Genomic DNA, 22666 nt, shown 5'->3' with positions numbered 1-22666 from the left:
CCTGCCCTGAACCGCCCGTGCAGATGGCTCGGAGGCGAAGGGGGCTTTCAGGCACAGACCCCTTGGGCCCAGATGTGTCGCGCCTTGTAGGAGCTTCAGAAAGCCACGTGGGAAGGTTTGAGGCCACGTGGTCACGTGGTGCTAGACTGGCTGACGGACACCCTCCCAGAGAGGTGCCAGCTCTGCCCGAGTGCCCGCCGCCCACAGTCAGGCTCTGGTTCTGCATCTCGAGACGAAAATCGGACGGGGAGTTTCCAAACAGGCCACATTAAATCCCTGCACTTCACACAGATGTGGCGCGTGCACCCACACGTGCGCACGGGCTCTTCCAGAGCCGAGCCCCAGGATGGAGCGTGGGCCCAGCCTGGGCCCCTGAGCTCTGGGAGGACACGCACGCTGAAGCTTGCTTGAGTCTATTGTCGCAGTGACAGGCAGATGGGAGGAAGCGGTGTGCGTATTATAGGTACTGAAAATAGTCGGGTGAGAATTAATTCGTTTAAATTCTAGTCATTATGGTGCCATCTCCTGCCATCATGTCATACTTACTTTGAAAGGAAATTGAAGAAAAATGAGCTTACCTGCAGCGTGTCATTGTTTAAAGGAAATCTGATGACCACCGCTTGCTTCAGGCAAATTCACGGCAGCTTCTTCTCTCGCTTGCGATGCTTTTCATGTAAGTTAGATGATTATCCTTTAGGAGGGATGCGTTTCTAACCTTTCCCTCCTTTTTAGGAGGGATGCCGTTTTCTTGAGAGCATTGTCTCCTGAGGACAGTTAATTGCCAATTAAGTATAAAGCTCTGAGGGATACGGAAAGACGCGGGGATGTACGTTGCCTTTCCGAGCGTCTGGGGCCCCGAGAGAGTCCGTCAGGCCCGCTTGCTGCACAGGTGAGCAAGGGCACTTGTGTGCACCGTGTCCCCCGCCCCTGGCTCTCCGAGGATGCCCTCCTGCCCAACCCAGAGCCGCCGGGTTCCACACACACCGTCCCTGCTCACGGCCCCGTGTCCCCCAGCTGGGCCGAGGACAGGATGTTGTCAGCCGGACCCACTTAGAGCGCAGGGGGAGGCCCCTCTGGCAGGAAGGCATGGAGCAGGGTAGGTGGCGAAGGTGTGCTTCTGATCACTGGGCTGGATGAAGGACCTGCCTTTGATGACTGTTTCGTAGTCGTTTTGGTTACAACATTCGCCTTATTTAGTCTGTTCTTTTCCCTAAGTACTTGTTGCCGGTCACGCAAGTTTTACCACATCTGAATAAGAAATAGTAAAGAGAACATTTTGATAAGCGCAGCGCGGTTTGACCAGTCTTCGTTTCGTGAACCCAATGCAAGTGTGTGTCGTTAATGAGAAGTGCAACCAAAGATCTGATTGTGGGGATGAAAGCGAGATCCTCTCTAGCGCACGTCTGCAGGCCCAGGAGGCCTGGGTCTGACCTGGGTCCGGCCAGGTCCCGGCTGCAGCTCCTGGGGCGTCAGCCGTGCGTACTGGCCTGGGATGGGGTTCCGAGGATGGACGACGAAGTCATGCCAAAGCACTTGGTGAAGACTGTTGGCTCGGAAGTTGCTAAGGTCGTGAGAAGCCGGAAATTAGGTGAACAGTTTCAACCCAAAATGAAACCGTTTTAGTTACCAGTGTGGCTCATCTTGTTACAGGAAATCAGTTACTGACGCATTTGATTTTTGTCTGCGTGGAGCGTTTCTGCCCGCATCTTCTTTCACAGAGAACGTGGACTGATGGACTCCAGCACGGAGCTAGCCCCTGGTGGGGACGTCCCCACCGGGCGGCACGGTGTCCCTCGTCTCCTCGCTTCCGGCCTGGCTGCGCCATCGTAGGACTTTATTTTCGAGCACACAGGCTTGACAGACCGTCTTCGAGACTCTGAGACTCTTCTCAGATCGCCGGGAGCTGTGACCCCCACCGCCACGGTGCCGGGGAACCTGCAGTGCAGACTCTTGGCACACTGGCTGTTCCCAGCCGTCACCCGGAGCCAGAACCTGTTGAGTATGGAACATAAGTAAGACAGTTCCCTAATTAGTAGAATTTTACTGCTTTTTCGTTGTCACGTGGCCCGTTTGTTTTAGCAGCTAATGTGTGCCATGACGTTTCGAATGAGCGGCTCCAAGCGCTTTAACAGCGTTCTGATATTAGTGTTGTGACCTAGGAGTTGTCTTCTGGTGGCTGAATCGTTCATTTGTGTCTGAGAGCTTTCCCGTTTGATGGTTGCCTGACACGGGGTTTCCTGTGGAAGCTTCGCTGGCTTCCCGTGACCCTCAGCTGCCGTCGGGTACAAGTGCCGCGCGCTTCTGTTGTCTGCTACCGATTGCTGTCCCCTGCACGTCCCGGTGCCCCAGAGCCGAGTGCGTGTGAGCAGGACGCGTGTTGCCTTCTGGAGTGGAGTCCTCCACACGCACACGTGTTTCCCCAGGAGGGCTGCGCGGTCCTGTGCTGTGGGGTTTCTCCGTGGAGCCGGTTTTCAGATCATTGGTATTTCAGTAGCCATCAAGGTACGAATGATGGTGTCCGTCTTGGGAAGGTAAGTAATTCACTAAATCCGAGTGTTTCATCTGCGTTATGGTTTGTCGTCACGGTTCTAGCTCTTAGTAGCTCTTCAGGCTGGTAAGATTGCTTCCGCGACACTTCACGGGAGACTTCTTTACTCCTCTCTTGTGAGCAGATACAGTGCGGTCAGGGCCCCAGCCTGCAGCACTGTCCTATGTTAGTGTCTTTCACTTGTAGTTCAGAGGAGGAGAAGCGTGCCCTGACTCGGGCCGAACTGTCCCCTGCGGCACTGGCACAGCTGATCATCGCGAACCAGAAAGATGTGTATATCAAATAGTTTACAAAATGAAGCCAGCTGTGTTTCCCTACATACTGTGGCTTCCTGACATGCATCATTAAACCTTATTAGCTACTTCCTTTTACAAGGATTCTTGTAGGCTTGAACATTGCATATTAACATTTTCTGCCCCTCCAACTGGAAATTATTTGCTTTATTGTAGAGTGTCAACTTGCTCTAGTTTCTGATGCGTTCTAATTGGTACTTTAGAGTGTAATCATCGCGAGATACCACGCCATGCATTTCTTTATTTGGAAATTAATACAGACCTTTTCACTCTATCTGTCAATCTGGGCAACTTTTCACACAATTCCTAACTCCTGGGATTGCTTACAAGCCATTAAGTATGAAATGGTTCATAAAATGTCTTTGAAGATATGAAGGAACACAAAAATGTTAGATTTAAAATAGTGTTACATCTTGCCAAGATACCACTAACAACTCTTCTCACACGGACAGTTTTGATAATAAAAGAGGTAAAAAGCGAGGTGGAAAGTCTTTAACCGCCTCAAGTTTGTCATACGCAGTTTTCAGCAAATCTGCTAAATTCCATTTTTCTTGAAAATCCAGAGGCATGTAAGTCATGAGAGCCATGGACTGACTCAGAGCTAGACCGGTGGCCACTGTCCACCAGTGTGTCCACGCCATTCTGCGTGGTCACCTGCGACTCACTGTGGGTCAGTAGCTGCTGACATTGACGTGGGGGGGCGGGGGGGTTGGTCACAGAACATGGACAGAACTGGTCCCCGTGTGCGGGGCCGTGTCATTCCGAGATGTTTTGAGCTCTGGTCCCCGGTGTGCTACGGGTCTCGCGGGTGCTGCCCTCGGTTGCAGATGGGGGCTGGCCTCGCATCGCCAGGGACTCTGTGAGCGCAGTGACACAGTGGTCCTGGTTGATTCCAGTAAATACTGCAGTCCCAGATCTTGTCAAGTCAGCTAATGACCCTTGATTTAAAAGCACTATTGAGTGGTTTATGTAATGACAGTTGCTGGATGTGTGGAGATGGGGGTAGAGACCTTAAATGGTCCGCAAGTGCCGACATATTGACGCGATAAACTGAGAACCACGAGGGAGACAGTGACGCAGGACCAGACGCCATTGTGGCCTTCTTGGGACGTGGCGGCTGGCAGCACCGGGGGGCATGGTGGCCTGCAGAGGGCCAGACGGGGAGCTAAACGGGACTCTGCCACTGGGGTTTCCTGCTAGTTGTCGTCCCCTCCATCCCACGACGTGCTGCTGGCAACTAGCAGCTTCGACTGAAGTCCCTAAGGAAGCCAGACCCCTGGAGTCACTGTTCTACGGGACACTGAACTAGCGCCAACGCCCTCCCTCCCGCGCAAAGCGTCGTATGCACATGCTCGCCGAGCGCCAAAGCAAGAGCTTACACGTAGCGGCTTAAAGTTGATCTCCGAGCAGGTTTCTGACTTTTATTATGGAGACTCTTCTGCATCGTGACGTCTTACGAAAGAGGACCTAGGGTTGGAAATAAAGATTTCGTTACCAATTAGTGACCTTATTTACTAATAGAAATGTAACCGTTTCTTTGTTCAAAGTTGTATAAGGAAAATAAGCAGGTGGAAAGGTGGTGCCCCCTAGCCCCCATTCCATGCAATGTTTTAAACAAAGGAAAGAAAAGGGAGGGGAGGGGAGGGGAAGGACCAACAGGTCTCAGGGTGAAGCCCCCGGCAGGTGCCTTCCCCCGGCCCGCCTCGCGCCTCCTGTGGATTGCAGGGCCTCGCCGTGCTGGAGGAGGGGTGCTCTGGCCTGTGCCCTCCTCCGCGTCCAGCTTTGCCCTGTTACCTGTGGTCCAGCGATCCCAAGCCACTCACAGGAATAATTCCTTCAACACCTCATTTTCTGGATATCAGAAAGGTACCGCATAGGCTTCTTTCAGCTCTTCCCCGAAGGGAAGCCGTCCTTGCGCTCGGGGATTTCAGGACGCGGTAGCGTGAGAAGCGTGGCGGTGTGCTTGACGGTCCCCTCAGCAAGTAGTAAGTAGGGCCGAGACGCGACTAGAGTTCGGTAATGGCTCAGTAATGCAGCATTTTCCAGCCGATACCATTTTGTCCGTGATCTCTGAGTGAATAAGAGTGTATTTCCAGGGCATTTCTGAAATCCACAGACACGGTGTTTAAAATAGAGGACCTGACACACTCAAGGGGCCCCGCACATGCACGCGCTCCCGACTGAGCAGCCGGCCGCCGTCTCTCCTGTGCCCACTGGGGGCCAGGCTGGGGCCTGAGGCAGGGGCTTGCCTCCCTGTCGGCCGCTCTCCCGAATCTGTGGTCTTCCCTTTCCTGCCATGTCTGTTCAACTTTTAAGACTCTAATAAAAGCCTTTCTTGAAAAATTTAAGTACCATTAGAGTTATTATTAGAAAAATCTGGTTCTCATGTTGCTAGGGAACAAAGAACTCCCAAGAGCGTCAGGTCTTTAAAGTGTTGGAAGATGCAGGCCACAGCCCGTGTCCCTGGGCATGCTGGGTGTCCCTTGTACTGGTGACCGCGGGCCCGATCTACTCTGGCCGTGGCCCTCTGGGCTTTGTTGTTTATTAAAAAAAAAAAAAAAAAAAAAAATTTTTAACGTTTATTCATTTTTGAGAGATAGAGACAGAGCACGAGTGGGGAAGGGGCAGAGAGAGGGAGACAGAATCCGAAGCAGGCTTCAGGCTCCGAGCTGTCAGCAGAGAGCCCGATGCAGGGCTTGAAGTCAGGATCTGCGAGTCAGAGGCTCAACCGACTGAGCCACCCAGGCGCCCCCGGGCTTTGTTGTTTAAACACGGTCAGAGCATTATGAGACCCTAAACTCACGGCTATTGTGTTTTTAGATAGTAAGCATTTGAGACTAAGTTAATGCTATTTGTAAAATATCTGTTAAATATAAAATTACCCAAATCAACTGCTTCTTTAATTATATTGAAATCCAAATGCCTGAGCTCGAATTTCACTTACACGAATGATATTGAACGTTGAGGTTTCTGGTGTCAGTGGATAACTTAGGTTATTGAAGTAATTATTTTCAATTGGTGAGTGGTCTTGGCAAAACCATGTAAAATTGATAGCTTCCTACTTGGTTAGGACGAAAATGAGGGTGCAGCATCTCGAGACCATTAATGTCAGCCGTTGGCTGTTGTTTCGTGTGTCAGTTTTGTTTACAGACCTGCATATTCAGAAGCCTTAGCGCTCTGCTACTGTGCTAGTCACCTGCAGTATTTTGGATGTCAGGGCTTTAAAAATGATCCCTTATATGACAGTATATTTTTATTCAGGAAATTCCCCTGCAGTCCAGTATGGTGAAGTCTGTAAATCATGTCGTGAATTCTGCATGGCAAAAATAGATGTTTAAAGTAACTATTTTTATAGAGCAACAACATATTAAATATACTGAATTGGTTGAATTAGAGATTGAGTTTCTGCATTAAAAAAAAAAGGCTTTCAGGATTCAGAAAAAATAAGCATCAAACTTGAGCGCCCTCTGCTGGCTAAACTACAGAGTGCCGTACATTTTGCCGCCCCCCCCCCCCCCCCCCGCAATGAAATACGAACAGGAAATAAGACAGCAGTGCACACGAATAGTATTCAGTGTAGCGTTGGGATGGCAGTGGTTTGTACCTTTTAGTCTTCTTATGTCCCCACTCTTCAAATAAATTCTGTGGACCATTGTAAAATAAAATGAGGAGTATGGTACATTAGAAACTTACGGGGTTTCTTAATATTCAGCCCTGGATTTTAATGTAACTTGTGTACATCGAGTGCAAATTAAATTTCCAAGTAGTTTCCAGACTCTTTTTGCATGTTTACACATACTCATTTTTGTTTGTCTTTGATGTGTCACAGATTGTACGTAAGAGAGTATTTTGAAATAATTTATTACCTTAAAAATTAAACATTTAGCTTGCCACTTATTTTTAAGGCACTGTCTTGATTTAAATTTGATGACTCCTGATAAATTGGTTATACCCGAATCAAGGTTCCAATATGACAGAGGAAACTGATGGTACCGGCCATGACCAGATTGTCCTGCATGAACATAAAGTAAGCCTGCATTTTGCAGAAACAAGTCTGAGATGTGTGCACGTGTGTGTACATATGTTCGTAGACGGTGTGCTGTGTTGTGGCATTTTTGTCAATTATAAAAAGTACCCTGTCGAGTGGACACGTGCCATATAGGAAATGCTAAAGCCAGTATTGAAATTTCTCAGACGATCTGCAAGGATTTTAGGAATAATTTCAGCTTTAACAACGTGCTCACTGTAGGCCGGCCGACAAGTGCTCTGACGCACTGTGGTCGTCCCGAGTTTGTGCATGCCAGGCTTAGGTCGTGCCTCGAATCCCCTGTCTCTCGACGTCTCCCACGTCGACACGGGCACGGCTTCACTGCTTGCTGAGTAGCTGATCCTCACATCAGTACTTTGTTTTGTTTGTGTGAAAAATAGAACAACCTTATTTTCTTTGTAAACGTTAAACATTCAAGGAAAAACATCCCTGTCATAACTATATAGTAAGCAAGGGAAAAAAAAAAAAACCTTAACTGCTGAGTGTAGAAGGGTCAGGCGGAATTTGTTGGTAGGTAAAAATGTAGGATATGAAACACTGTCACGCAATAGACTTTAAACCGTTTGTTGTATAAATACACACTTCGGTTTTTAAAAATCAAGGGGCTGTATTGCAGCGTTAAGAATCGTCGTACGGATGCTTATTTAGGGAGTTTCCACAGCACGGATTACTGAGCCAGCAGACTAACGCGGCTCGCGGGCACACTGCGTATTTCGCAGATCGCTGAGGCGCAAGCTGCGGTCGTTCAGACACATCTGCCCAGCGCGGCCGACACTTACCACTCAGGAGTCGGTGTGCAAAGGTGAGTAAATAAGCAGACTGGAGAAAAAGAGCAAAAGGCTAAATAGCACCACTTCTTAAAAACTAACGCTTTTAATGTAAACTCCAAAATGGAAAGCGTTACTGCTGGAAGGTTTGGGAGTTAGATTTAGTGGACGAGTTTCCGTTATTTGAAATGCATATCTCGGTGGTGCAGATGAAGGTCCGAAAGTTACCCATCTTTTCCTTGTTTCTTAGGATTCTCCTAAAAGTGGGAAGTGGAGGGCTGATTTGCTTCAAAGATATTTAAAAGGAATGTGCTTCGTACAGGGATTTCAGTTGGGTTACGGTGCAGCCCTGCTATCAGTTTAGTAGTCAGACTCCAGACTCTGAGTGAGGAGGAACTTGATGGGCTGATCCGAGAGTAATTTGGCTGTTAAACGGCGAACGGCGCTGTTCGCGTTGTGTTTCCCTGTGGGTAATCTTTCCCGTGCAAAGCCGTACTTCTGCCTGCGTAGAGTCGTCTTGAGTGAATTGACTCTCGGGCTGTTAGATCGGAGGCTTTTCTGCCTTTCAAAATATGACACACGTGCAGCGATAACATCGGACAATTAAAATAATATTTCGCGTTTTGCAAGAGTTTAAATTAGCTTTTTGATATTTCACATCCTCCTGTTTGGCCATTCTGAAACCCTTCTCTGTGACGAGTTACACGTGAGCTTTAGAAGACTGGCGAAGGTGTGTCGAGGTTCACGTCCTGCCGATCTGGGGGTGACGCCCTACGGTCGTGCGCCGTGGCACTGGTGCCTTTCGTTTTGCCTCTTAGCCAAGTCAGAACACGAGACCTCTGTCCCAGTTTGGGGTGTGCGCTGACGTCCTAGGGACTGAGGGCCCCACTGCGGGGTTTTACTTTGGGACGGACAGGACGGCACCGTGTCCCAGAGATGAGGCGGGTTCTTGTTCGTCCACGCGCCCATTTAAGAAAACCTGACTGATCTTTTCTTGATTAAGCGGAAGAATACCGTATTTACCCTTTATTGTTGGTATAAACCATTATTTTACTGAGAACCATTAGCTATTTAAAACTTGGTACATAAATTAAAGAGGAGCTAAATGGATTTGTGATCGTTGCCATTAGTAGCATTTTAGATTATACAGGCAATTATTGTGTTCATTATCCTAGAACAGCCCCTTTGCAGAACCATTGTGGTGTCTTAGACATTATGCACAAATTTTCCCTTGGAGATTAAAATTTCCAGTAGCGTATTTAATTTTGTTATCACAGTTGTTTCAAATAAAACAAATATTATGACAAGTAGAAGAAAATTTGCTTTACTAATATAGGAAATTACAATAAATGTTGAAAATTGCTTGCTAGTGTACTTAATTTACCTTTTCTTATACAGTCAAAATTACTTCGAGGGATTAATAACATATTTTATGAGTTGAAAGGTTTTGCAGTTATAGCAAAAGGCATTTGGTTCAGGTGTTTCCAGAAATTTTCTAAAGAAGGAAGAGATTCACATCAAAACTGAAGCCACGGTCTTCTTTGTAAAAGCTGTAAGTTTACAAGTTAACTAGTTTTTATACTGAATAGTTTTTCAGAGTCCAGATTGCATTTTAGGTGAGTTGAAGAGACTTTTAAGTCTGTTTTAGAGAAATGAGTATAGAGATACTGGCTCGTAGCTAAAAGTGTACCCATAAGAAGCTAATTGTTGAAATACATCTTTTCTTTGCCCTGTGTTGTGTTAGCACTGACACAGGAGAATTCTGACTGTACTGTTCGCTAGAGCTCGGCTGCAGTGATTTTCCAGGGAGAAAAGTCAGAGCTCAAGGCTTCCTGCCAGAATGCAGGGAGCAGCCCGTTAGGGGACGGTTGTCGTTACCCCGCACACAGGGAGGCTTGCGACGGTGAGGCTGTCCTTTCTGCTGGACGGTGCAGGAAGAGCTGCGGGGTGGCGGGGTGGGGTGGGGGGGTGGGAGGGGGGACGGCCAAGCTGCTGGTGCCCACGGCGGGTCTGCCAGTCGGTGTGCAGGGGCCGCGTCAGCTCCCATCCTATATGTGGCCTTTTTCAAAGGAAACTTTGTGTTCGTTTCTGACTGTTTTTGTCCTCAGCTTTTCCAGTCTTTCACTGCTGTGGTGCAGGGAAAGTGGGAGGTAGTGGTTATGCATTTTGCGAGACAGTGATTCTTTATTTTATTACGAAAAAAAGACCAACTCTGGAAGGCCCGATTAAATCATCCCTTTCACTTTTTAATGGGATTTGGATGAATAGAGTAAAATGTGCACTTTGCGTTCATTGATAGCATCTTTAGGCTGAGGTAATTGAGCCTTCCTTCCCTGACTGAATGAGTAATGACTTCATCTGACCCTCAGCGAGGCCTGACACTTAGGCCTCCTTTGTCACAGCAGAAGGAGCTGCGCTTTGAAACATGCTCTACTTCCTCGGCTTAGTTTTTCTTCATTTTAATCCCAAAACCTATTTTCCTCAATAATTCAAGCATAAACTATGGAGTAGTTGGAGTAGCGGAAACGGCGAGATATTTGTCCACGTCATGCTGCTTTTTAAGTGCGGTTGATAAATCAGGAGCCGTGGTCTTGAGCTGCCTGCCCCTCGGGGGAAGCCCGGCCCTTGCAGGGCAGCCCTACTGGAAGTTTCCAGAACCTGGTCAGGGTTCCTCCGCAGCCCCGCCTGGGCCGGGGGCAGGCTGTGTTGCGCGGCTGCAGGCGGAGGCCGGGTGTGGACCCCGTGTCCCTCGCGGCCCCTTGGCCGGAAGGCCACCTTGTGCAGAACGGGAAGGCTGGCCGCAGAAGGGCCCCCGCCTGTGGCCGCAGGAAAACCAGGAAAACCGGAGTGAGTGCTGGGGGCCCGGCTGGGTTTGCTTTGAACTTCCTTAGTTAGGAGGCTGCATGTGCCTGAACAGACCAGACCGCCTTCCAACAGGTCTTGGGCTTTCTTCCCAGGGGCCTGGACCACAGGTGTCAGCCAGAGGGAGGGGCGGGGTCGCAGGGGGCGGGGCCCGGGGAGCAGGTGCAGGGGCGGGGACCACAGGGGTCGGCGAGAGGGGCGGGGCTCTCAGAAAGTGAGCCTCTGGGGTGGAGCCTGTGTGGCGGGGCCTGTCACAGGCCGCCCAGGGCACAGACCCTGCCGTGTCTTGGTGGGTGTGCGGGTAGAACCCAAGCTCTAGAACGACGTCAGTCGTTACTTCTGGGTGCGTGTCGTTCCCATGTTTCTAGGCTGTTCTTAAAGGCGGTGAGTATCTGTACACACACTGGGTTTGAGGGGAAAACTTGTAATTTTGTATGGCTGGTGGCTCGTCTTAGTTTTCCTACTAGACTGGCTGTTTCTTCCAGGTAGAGTCTCATAGTTGACTCATTTTTCATAACCTTACACTGTAGGTAGGAGTAAAATGCAGGAGACATTTACATGTATTTATTCAATGAGTGAATTTTTTTTGTAGCCACGCTTAACTGGCTTTCCTGACAACGTTTTGTATTTTCTTTCTAACTACGTGTTCTAATGTTCTCCTGCAAGTGTGTGGCAGATGTTGATCAAAACCAGATGTGAACTAAATTCATGAGACATGGGGAAAGCTAACCTTTTATTGGCCACAGTTAGGGATTTTCAAAAATAAACTAAGTTACTAATTAGCTCAAACTAAAAACTCTTTAGTTTCAGAATTACAGTACCCCATATATTTTATCAAAGTTACGGCAGTCACTTTCTTTTTGTTTAAATTACCCTCTCTCAAAACTTGTACAGATTCAGGGGAAACTCCCGTGATGGAGACCCAGTCTGCTGTCGTCATCCTGGGCGTCGGGAGCAGGCAGTGTGCTGAACACGTGCCAGCTGCGGCCTGACAGTCACCGGGAGTGACAGGGAGCTTCCCCGGGCCCACAGGGAGTCCACCTCGTCTAGTTAGCAGGCGGGGAGCGCCAGCGGAGAGCGGAGGAAAGCAGGGCTCGCCCAGCGCAAGGCGAGGGCCGCACAGTTAGGAAGCGGGGATCAGATGGAAGGGTTTCCTAGTGCCAGTAACGAGGACAAGAATGTGCATGAGGGCTCGCCCTGGACCCGGAGCTGCGCTCCGTCTCATCGAGCCCCGAGTCTCGTGACGAAGGCACTTTTGCACCCTCATTTTACAGATGAGAAAACGGCACTCCATTCTCCCAAGGTTATACCGCCAGCGTTCAAACTAGCCTGCTTTTCGATTCCTGAGGAAAAGTAGTTGCTCTGCGGCCCCCCTTCTCCCCCTGTAGCTCGGAAGCCTTTTTGTAAACCCCGAGACCCCACCCTGTGTCCCCCCACACCCTGTACTGCGCTGTGGTCCTTCAAGCCGGTGACTTCGCAGGGGGGGCTTCGTGCAGGCCGCCGGAGCTCGAAATCCCAGTTGCGCATGTCTGAGTTGAGGAGCGAACGCCGCTTCTCGCCATTGCCGCGATCCCGCACGGGATGCAGCCAGAGAGGAGCTCGTTCCCAGGGACGCGACCTCCCTCACGTTTTGCTCAGCGAGGCCACGCTCCACAGAATGACTCCCGATAGCTTATTGGGAGAACGTAAAGTGTAGGGTCTGTGTAAATTTAAAAAGGAATCCGTTCAGGCCAACTGCCCTGTTGCTTTTCTGCGTAGTTGAGACAGGCTCCTGGCAGCGAGGGTTGGCAGAGGCCGTCCTTTTCTGGGGCGCTCCGTCGGAATGAGATCCCACGTCCCGGCTGACCGCAGCCGGCTGTCAGAACGCCTCGATCTCGGGAAGGATTTCAGTGTTTTGTGGTTGGCTACCCTGGAGTCGTGTTTTCTCAGTGGAACCCTTCTGCAAATGCTCTGGGGATCGTGACTCCTTTTCAGAAATTCTGCTTAAATCTCTGAAGAGGCTTTTCAGGAGAAAAGTAAAGTTAATACCTTTTTGTATTTCGTTAGGGTTAAGGTCAGTACGAGAGGAGCCTTAGTCATCACTATTGTGCATTCAAATTTGTAATGTTAGATGCTTCATGGTTATGCCTACATTTTGTGCTTTTCTTTCAGGTTGGTTTGTTGGACCTTGAACTCAACCAGCTGACCAAAGCGCTGTTTGTGGCTTTAGTTGCCCTGTCGGTTGTTATGGTAACCTTACAAGGATTTGTTGGCCCGTGGTACCGCAGCCTGTTTCGGTTCCTCCTCCTCTTCTCCTACATCATTCCCATAAGGTAGGTTTGAGAACTAAGATAAAACAAACGTCTAGTCTCGCTGAGTATGATTTTATTGAAAGTTATCTTTCTCGGTATGAAAGAAGTTTGTCCACACAAAGCTGAACAGGAGCCAAGACTCCGATATATCTTGAGAAGAGATTCCGTAGAAGATGCTACTTGGAGGGGCAGAGTTGTTATTCTTTGATTAGTCTAGAAATCTGACACTTTTCCATACATGAATGTGTTGACAATATAATATTGAAGAATTGGGAGATGTTTCTCGGGCTGGTTTTGTTTACTGCCAATCGACTTACTTCCAGTGCCCTTGGATTGGATTTGTGTGCCTCACTGACTTTATGTTTCAGAAACCACCTGATGTATCTGTCAAGTGAGACAAAGTATTGAGTAAGACAGTCTTTTAATGCGAACAGTGTTTCAAAACGGTAACCCTTCTAACAGTAAGCTTGGGATATAAATAGTTATTGTGAGGTGTCTATTCAGTTTCAAGACTAATCTTTACCGTATAAATGTGTATTTCCCCAAAGGACATTTTAAAATGTATTTTAAAAATACATAGTACACATGAATGAACATTTTTATGTGAGTGAGCAATTAAAACCCGATAAATCGTGCGTGAAGCATGAAGCTAGAGTAACCATTTTCTGTAACAGAACAGAGTAAAACAGTATAGAGGGCGCGGGGAGGTAAGCATTTGGAAGAGGAAGGCGCACATGTCTTTATAGACCAGCTTTCTCCAAAAGGTGGTCCAAAGGTGATGTCTCTGTCACTTACGTCCCGAGAGTGGGGCCGTCGCGTGCTCTCGGCTGTTTCTGCCGGGGCCAGAGTGCCGGCTGCCGTAGACCCTCACCCCTGGCGCCTCGGCATCGCAGCTGACGGGGCCAGCCCGCCTTCCCGGCCCCGCCGGCCCCCCTCCACCACACGCCAGCGCGGGCCGCCTCGGCCGTGCTGTGCGGACGCTCTGCGAACCCTCCGAGGGGTTCCTCGTGTGCCCGCAGGCCGCCTGGGGTTCCGTCCGCCTGCTGCGGTAATGCTTGCGTCTCCACCGGTCGCGGAGCCCCGTCCTGCCCGGTTTCTGATTCTGCGTGCTCACTGTGCTCCGTCGGGAGAGGGGGGCCTCGCTTGGCCTCGTGCCTGGCACAGCGCGTGGCGCGCCCTGGGGCCTCGCACGCTTACGGCGCCACCCGGCACAGAGCCCTTCCCGCTCTCAGAGCGGCAGGCGTGCGCAGGGCCCGTCCGGCTGTCACGCGGCATCGTCGTCCCCACGTAGACACGTACCGAGTGCCCACAGTGGGCTCTGGTGACAGAGAGGTCACGTGTGTCCCCAGAGCCTCCCGGGGAAGTGGTACTTCTAAGAGCCCTACGGAAGCGACCTGCTCAGGTGCGGTGGTCCTGGCTCGTTCCGGGCTGTCCATCCCGCATACCCAGTGCCCGCCCCGCCAGCCGCCCCGCCCCCCCCCCCCCCCCCCCCCCCCCCAGCCAGCCCCGAGCTGCACCGTGCGCGTCGCCCGGTGTCACATGGGGCCTGGGGGCGGTCGAGGGCCGACGTTCGCGGGACCCGGCAGCGAGCACTCGGCTCAGCGGCCGTGTTGTTGCGTGTGCGCCGCCCCGCCCGTGCCCGCGCCCGCGCCGCGCTCGGCACGCAGGGTGCCCTCCGAGCGAGTCCGCGGGGAGAACGGGTCCGAGGGAAAGCAAGCCGACAGACGCCGTGAGCCCCCGCTGCGAGTGGTTCTCGTCTAGTCCCGTCCGCGCCGCTACTCGTGACGCAGAGCGCTCTGCCCGACGCGGTGACCGGGGCCCTGCTTTGCCTAGGGGAGCGCTGAGGCCCCTCCCCTTTCTCCGGACCCCCGTCGGCGGGGCACCCGTTTCTGTGGGTTTGGTCTGCGGACTTAACCCGACTGGGGTGCCCCCGGGGTCAAGGACCTTGATGTCATCTCTGCTTTGGACTGGCCTCTCGGCCCTCCACGTGGACTTCCCGCCTCTCATCCGGGGCTTGCACGGAAGGGTTCCTTGCGCGCAGGGCATGTGAGTGAGCCTGTAAGTCCCCGTGGGAAGCAAGGCGCCGCGTGCCGAGCACATCGCACAGCCCACTGGGCACCGGGGGCACTCCGCGCTGGAGGGTCCGAGCTCGGGGGCCCCACTCCCCAGCGGGAGCCCCCAGCCCTGTGCGAACCCCGTGGCTGGCAGGAGCCCCGCCGTGTGGTGTGAACCCCGCTGCCCGGCAGGAGCCCCCCCCACTCACCCGCTCAGGCTGGGTGCGCCGTGACTGGCCCGCACGTGTCAGCCGCCCGGCGCGGTCCCCTGCTTTCCTCCTTCGGCTGCCTCGTCCTCCCCTCTCCACTGAGCAAACGCGTCTTTTCTCAGCAGTTCCCGTGTTGTTCATTTTGTGCGTTTTTTTGCTTTCGCTAACAATCGTTTCTCTGTGTTGCTTCTGTGGGTTCTAAGATGTGAGTGTGACGGACGTCGAGGTTGCTTCTGCCCCACAGCACCCGGCCTGCTGGGGACCCTGTGCTCTGTTCTGGGACGCTTCCCTACGGGAGTGCTGCGATCCAGGCAGCACGGTGCATGTTTTTATCGTAGCAAAATATTGTTTTTCTTTCGTCAGTATAATTACACTACAAAGAAACTTGACATTTTGACTTTTACCAAAGTAGCAGGAGAAGTGAATTATAGTTATGAAATAGAATATATTGTGAGCATTTTTAAAGTATTTGTTTATAATACTTTCATGCACTTTTATTTGTACGCCCAGGACACTGATTTAGGGAATTCGTGTTTACATTTGATTCAACCAAGTTTATTTTCCTTTTGCAAAGTTTCCATAAAATAGGGATAATAATATATTTTAGTATTTACTAAGTATATTTTTCAGTTTAATAAAGGATAGATCAAAAAAATTTTTTTATGTTGAAAAGTGCACAGTTTTCGAAAGTAAAGCGCTTTTTCCTCTGTTGACCTAACACGTTTCTAAAAAGGTTTTATTTATTTATTTATTTTTATTTTATTTTATTTTATTTTAATTTTTATCGAGTGCACACACGAGTGGAGGAGGGGCAGAGAGAGAGGGGGAGAGAGACAGAGAGAGAGACAGAGAGAGAGGGAGGGAGGGAGGGAGGGAATCCCAAGCAGGCTCCATGTTGTCAGCACAGAGCCCAAGGCAGGGCTCCAACTCACGAACCAGGAGATCGTGACCTGAGCCAAAATCAAGTTGGACGCTTAACCCACTGAGCCACCGAGACGGCCTGACCTAACACATTTTTGTAACAGAAGTGTAGCTGACACACAATGTTACATTAGTTTCAGGCGCACAGCATAGTGACTAGCCAAGTGTGTGCCTTAGAAAATTGCTCCCCGCAAGAAGGCCGTTGCCGTTCGGAGTCCTTACGGCATCATCAGCTACGTTCCCTGTGCCGTGTTTGTTTCATAACTGGAGGTTTGTTCCTGCCAATGCCCTTCATCTCTCACTCTTCCGCACCCCCTTCCCTGCGGCCACCAACCGTTCTCTGTCTCTATGAGTGTTTCTGGTTTGTTTTCTTCAGATGCTTTTTACACATTTCACAAAGTTAGGCTGTCTCACAGAGATTGTTCTTTACGGGACAAAATAGTTTTGAATCACCTGATAGCACTTACTTAGTCTTTCAAGGACAGTGTTGCGGGATTTAACTCCCGGAACTGAAATGGATGTATGTTCCCTGATTGTGCTGCTCGGAACTTACTCCAACTGTTCCGTCAGGCATGTGCAGGAGCTGGTTTGTTCAGCCAGTCTTCGGTCCGCACGCTTCAGAGTGCCGTGTCCCCTTCTAGCTGGTGGTCCGGAAGACTGTGCAATCGGGGCTGAGTCGCGGGAGGCACGCGTGGGCAGCAGAGGTAAAGCCGCACCTGACAGAGTGAGAATGTTCCCGCGGCGGAACACGTAGGAACCATCTGTCCGAAGTCCTGCGCTTGGCGGGGTGTGCCTGGCTTGAGAGGCAGACTTTTCCTCTCGCTTACCGTGGCCCGTGGATGCCCCCGCTCCCGTTCTGCCCGCGGCTGCCTGGGGGAGCGAGCGCCCAGTGCCCTGCTCAGACCCCTGCTCGCTGCACACAGTAAGAACGCGGTTTCAAAACATCAGCTGGCACAGGTACAAAGTTTGCTTCAGAACTTAGAAATTAACTTGCTTAACATCTCAGTGGGGCCTCCTTTTCCATTTAGCATGCTTGGGGGATGCCTGGGAAAAAGAGTGTTTCCAACCTAGGAAAGCACTCGATGGTTGGGGAAATTTGCAGCGTGTCCAGACTGCAAAAGAGGCTAATGCGAGAAAATTCAAGGTTTGGAAAGCAGATACAGGAAAGAAGGCCCAGGATGTGGCTGTACAGCTTTTTGCCGAAGAGGTTACGTATGTGACTCATGGACCCACTCAGCCATCTCAGCAAGAGCCTGGAGTGGACGGGGTGATCCAGGAAAGGTCTGTGCGGGAGCCTCTTGTCTAGTGGCGTGGTCCCCCCGTGACACACACAGGAGACCCACAAAGGTTTTGAGAATCTTTTATCAGCAGAAATGCCATCAGCTTGCACTGGAAGGAACAGGCATGGAATAAAATGAGAGCAGCCTGTTGACTCCCGAAATCCTACGGGCGGGAGATGGGCTGGTGGAGACCCCGGCCACAAGCATGTGCTGCCCTTCAGGAAAAAGGAAGGGTCACGAGGCCACGGGCCTGGGCCGTATGGAGTCCTGGCACCGCGGGCCAGAGGGTAGGACGTCCAGTCTCAGAAGATCATTCCCCGTCCTGGTAACAGGACAGAGTCGGGGCCTGCGTGGTTGTGCCTGTGTTCCGGGCATTCCCGCCAGTTCTGGTTTGCCGAGAATCTTTTTCGCTCCGTAGCTGGAAGTTTTACTCACCTGGCAGTGAAATCTTCGGGGGAAGAAAACCTGTAAGTTTTACGTAGCCAAATTGAGAAATCGTTTTCGTTGGTGGTTATTACCCTGGGCAGGTTGTTCAGGAAGCGCTTCTGTACATTGGACGATGGCGCTGTCCTCCAGTGCTAACTTCTGAAAGGTTAACAGGGTTGGCCATGACCACGGGAAGCGGCAGGTTCTCTGAGTGCCAAATAGGGTTTTCACGTAGAATTGTTTTCCATCCCAGTGGGCTCAGTGCCCCTTGTGGAAGAGACTGTCCCCCAGTGAGCCAGGGCACCTCTGTCCTACACCGGGTGCTCAGACAGGCCTGGCCGGTTTGGGGTCTTCTGTTCTGTTCCCTTGGTGGGCATGTCTATTCCTGACCACATAACAACTCTCTAAACACTGGCTTTGTAATAAGCCAGTATTTCAGAGACCAGGGCCTTCCTTGTGTTCTTTCAGAGTGCCTTTGCCCCATTGGCCGTTTGCGTTCAGTGTTAAATTTTCCAAACCATAAATCTGGCCTATTTTTTAGGCCTTCTCCAGTATGTTGAAGTCTAAAAAATGTCTTCACAGAAATCCTGCATAACTTTTGTTAGAGCTGTTCTTAGATACTTGATATTTTTTGCTGTTGTAAATACTGTGGTTTTTGAAAGTACTGTTTCTTATGTATTTGTAACTGGTTTGGAGAAATAAAATTGACTTTTATAAAAGGATCGAACCCATCAATTTTGGTAAAACTTTATTGGTTTTAATTATTAATCTGGAGTCCCTTGAATTTTCTCCGTAGGTAAGTGTATTGGCCGCAAATAATGAGAGCTTTGTTTCTTTGGATCCCGTGCACATTTGCTTCTTTGCCCTGTCACTGTGTCCGATTCCTGGTACCTCGTTACGCGGGAGTGCTGAGAACAGACATTGTTTTTGTCTCTGATGTGAAGGGCAGAACGTTCAAATTTCATCATTTAGCATACTATGTTCTTATAGAGGCCCGTTTTATACTAAGAAAGTTTTTCCTATTCCTATTATGCTAAAAATTGTTATAAAATTATGAATATATAGGCGCTTGGGTGGCTCAGTTGGTTGAGCATTCACCTTTGGCCTAGGTCATGATCCCATGGTTTGTGAGTTCAAGCCCTGTGTCGGGCTCTGTGCTGTCAGTTCAGAGCCTGGAGCCTGCTTCGCATTCTGTGTCTCCCTCTCTCTGCCCCTCCCCTGCTCACACGTGAGCATGCTCTCTCTCTGAAAAATAATAATCATTAAAAAAATTTTTTTAAATAAAATTGTGGGGGCACCTGGGTGGCTCAGGCGGTTAAGCGTCCGACTTAGCCCAGGTCATGATCTCACAGTCCGTGAGTTCGAGCCCCGCATCGGGCTCTGTGCTGACCGCTCAGAGCCTGGAGCCTTTTTCGGATTCTGTGACTCCTTCTCTGTCTGCCTCTCCGCCTCTCATGCTCTGTCTCTCTGTCTCTCTCTCAAAAATAAATAAACATTAAAAAGAAAAACATTTTAAAAAATAAGATTGTGAATATCGTTTTTGTAATACTGCTACTAAATCTGTTGAGGTGATTTTTTTATTTTTAAGTTTTTCTGTAATATTTTAATATGAAAAATTATACTGATTGACTTTCTAATATGATACCTACCTTAACGTTCTTCCGGTAAAAGATGCATCTTAATCGTGGTATAATATTCTTTTGTGTGTTATCAGATTCCATTGTTTGTATTTTTGTGAAGTTTTTGCGTTGATTCCCATGAGTGACAATGCTGTTACTGGTTTTCTCGTATCATTTTTCTGGTGTTCGGTGTCCAGGCTGTGCCGGTCTCACAAAATACATGGCCAAGTTTTCTTTCCTCTTCTTGTCTCTAAAATATTTTCTCTAAAATGATACTTATTTATTCCTTGGGCATTTACACATCAGGGAGGCCTGAACTTTTTACTGCAAAAAAGATCTTTGACAGACTTGATTTCTTTAATAGTTTTAAATATATTTATTGAATAGTTACAGTCTAAATAATTAACTTTAAAGTTAAAATTGATTTCAAGTTTTTAATTTCTTCTTCAGTTTTGCAGTTATGGTTTTCAGGAAATGTGTCACCTGTACCTGTATTCAAATTTATTCCTAAAACTTGTTCATAATATTTTCCTGTTATTTCAAATGGATAGGATCTGTGGTATTTATTCTTCATTTGTGATACTTGTTTCTCTTTTCTGTTTTTCTTGATCGGTCTTTCAGTGGGTGTATCAGCTTTAGGAGTCTTTTGGATGAGGCTTCTCTAGGCTTGATTCTCTGTGACATACAGTATTTCTCTAACTTATTAATGTTACCTTCTTTCCTTCTGCCTTCTGTGGTTTGTATTATTCTTACTTCTTGATATAGATGCTTAATTTACTAGTTTTCAGCTCCCCCTCCCCCCTTTTTGAATGTATGTCATTGAGGCTATAAATGTTCACAGAGATACTGCTTTGGCTGATTCCCATACGTTTTTATACGTAATATTTTTGTTATTTTCAGGTACAGAATATTTTTTAATTTCCACTGATTTCTTCTTTGACCCATGGTTATTACAAAGTCATTTCTTAATTTACCAGCATGTTTGAATTTTCTAATTATCGTCTGCATCTGTATTTAGTTTGCGTTGTCGTTAGAGAACGTATCTTCTGTTATCTCAGATGTGTGACATTTGCAGAGTTGAGGTGCAGGGCCAAGTGTCTCGTTGATTTCCACGAACACCTGCCCGCCCTCGCAGAGAACCTGGATTCTGGATTGCTGGCACAGTGTGTAAGCGCATCTGTGAGGCTTGTTGTCAGTGTCTCCACACCCCTACTGGCTTTTCTCTGCCTTCTCTAACACTTGCTAAGAGTTGTGTGGAGCTCTTTCAGTAGTCTTGGGAATCTGTTTTCCCTGGAATTCTCTTGCGGCTGTCATATACTTTGCGGCTTTGGTGTCAGATATATACAAATATAAATTGTTATGTATTTATGCTGAATTACGTATTTTCTCATTATAACGTGACTTTCTTGATCTCTGCTCACGCTTCCTGGGTTAAATTCTAGTTTGTCTTACGTTCACAGCACCGTGCCTGCTAGTCAAGTGCGCTCGGCTTGGGTGGCTCCGTTGAGCACTTTCCTTCTCTGTGTGTATGTGTGTCTCTTGGGTTTGAATTTTTATCTTCTCTGACAAATTTTGACTGTTTTGTGCCCACACGGTTATTGTAATTCTGTTACCGTTCTGATTTAAATTTGTCATCTTATCTTGGATTTTTAGTGTGCCTTACCTGTCGTAGATTTTCCTCCTTGCTTACCGTTTTCCTTGTAATTTTTATAATTGCACTTCTCCACTAACGAGTTTGGAAGGTTTAAGCTATTTTTGTTCTTCTAGTCATTACCCTGTAAACAGAGAACGTTATTCTTAATCTGTCAAAGTCCACAGGCAGCCGTTTCCTTTCCCTGTCACCTTAGCACGATGTTTACCTCCCCTCACCCCTTTGACCTTGTGCTGTTTTCGCCATTTATTTTAATTTCGTTCATTCTTAGGCCTCAAGGATACTGTTGCTTTGTACATTCCCCGTATATTTTGGTGTACATCCGTGTTCATTTCTTACACTGAGGCCTTCCATGGAGAATAATTTTCCTTGTGTCAAAAATTTATTCTTTTGTCCAGTATGGCTTTGTTGGGAATGTGCTAGGTTTCTGCTTGGCTTTCCTTAGAAACCGTTTCTCCTGCGTTCCCCGCTGCCTTCTGGCCGCGGCTAGCGGGGTCCCCAGGGCCTGTGCTCCTCGGTGCCCTCTGCCTGCGGCCGCTCTCACACCTGCTCCCTCCTGCTCTGCGCTCAGCCACCCTGTGTCCAGACTGAAGCTTCTCTTCGTAGAATGCTTGGGATTCGGTGCATTTCTCGGGTGTGTGGATGGGCCCTTTCCTTTATGCCAGAAAACTCTGGGTTTGGTCCTGCTGCGTCCTCTCCTTTGGGGACGTGAATGCGAGCTGTGTCAGATGTCTCCCCCCCCCCCCCCCCATGCTCTTCGTTGGTCCTCTCGTTTTCTTCTTTTCCACCTTCTGTCTCCATTCCCCGTTCTGCCTCGTTGCAGCGACCCGTCTTCCAAGTCGCGATCTCAGCCTTGGCTGCCAGACCATTTGAGTTCCGAATTTCGGTCATTGACACGTTTTAGTTCTGAAAATTCTGTTTGGTGTCTTTATCACACTGCTTCTTCGGTTTTATATTTGCGTATTCCACGCAGACGATCACTCTAGTTTTGTTCCTGTGTCCTGTTTCACAGTCTGCGTCAGTCACAGACTGCTTGCTGTTCCCGCCAGTCTTTCTCTCTTACTTTTTCCTTCTGGCTCTTGCACATGGTTTCACTGAGTGCTGTGTGGCGTTTGTTGTTGCGTGCTTCGGTTTCAGTTTATCTGTGGGGTGTTTTGTGGGTTTTTTTGGTGATTGTATTTGAGAAGCTAATTGTAGGAGTGATTTGAGATAAAAAATGGAAGCTGTCTTCTTGAAGCATATACCCTGCCTCTGCTGATATATGGAGGTGCCCCCTGTCACGGAACATCTTCTTCCGAACGTGAGATTCACTTCACGGTCCCTGAGTTGTGGGAGCCTGGCTCCTTCTCCACGTGTGGGCACACGGCTCCCCAGTCCCCTCTTAGTGTGGGGTGTAGCCCCTCTTGGCCTCTTATCCTGGAAAGAGGGGCCTCTTGCGGGACCTCCACCTGCCTTGGTCCTGGCCTTTGTGTCTGCTCCCCGCACCGGAAGGCTGCTGACAAGAAAGCTCAGACCATCGGGGGCTGGCGGTCTCAGGGCAAAGGGGGTCCTGTGGTCACTTCACCTGTGTGGTACCTGGTCAGGGCCCAGCCCAGAAGCCCCTTACTGTCTAGTCTGCTCTTTCTCTTTCTTTCCAGAAACTTAAAAAATATTTTACGTGGTATTTCTTACTGTTTTCAGTGGGAACATTGGTTCAA

General features: G+C 49.2%; 1 protein-coding gene across 12 annotated transcripts in view; it reads left to right on the top strand.

Annotated features, from left to right (window-relative positions):
* Nucleotides 1-22666, top strand: part of ATP9B (ATPase phospholipid transporting 9B (putative)) — a 254172-nt gene that overhangs the window by 155930 nt on the left and 75576 nt on the right. For 10 of the 12 annotated variants that reach the window (XM_058691763.1, XM_058691764.1, XM_058691766.1 and 7 more), the window contains one exon: nt 12670-12830. The exons of the other annotated variants lie outside the window; for them this stretch is intronic. In XM_058691763.1, coding sequence (XP_058547746.1) covers nt 12670-12830 — 161 coding nt within the window. The remainder of the gene's footprint in view (nt 1-12669; nt 12831-22666) is intronic. 12 annotated transcript variants of the gene reach the window in all.

Source organism: Neofelis nebulosa, chromosome 11 (assembly GCF_028018385.1).
Source record: "Neofelis nebulosa isolate mNeoNeb1 chromosome 11, mNeoNeb1.pri, whole genome shotgun sequence".
Taxonomy (NCBI): domain Eukaryota; kingdom Metazoa; phylum Chordata; class Mammalia; order Carnivora; family Felidae; genus Neofelis; species Neofelis nebulosa.
This window is presented reverse-complemented; position numbering and strand designations above follow the sequence as displayed.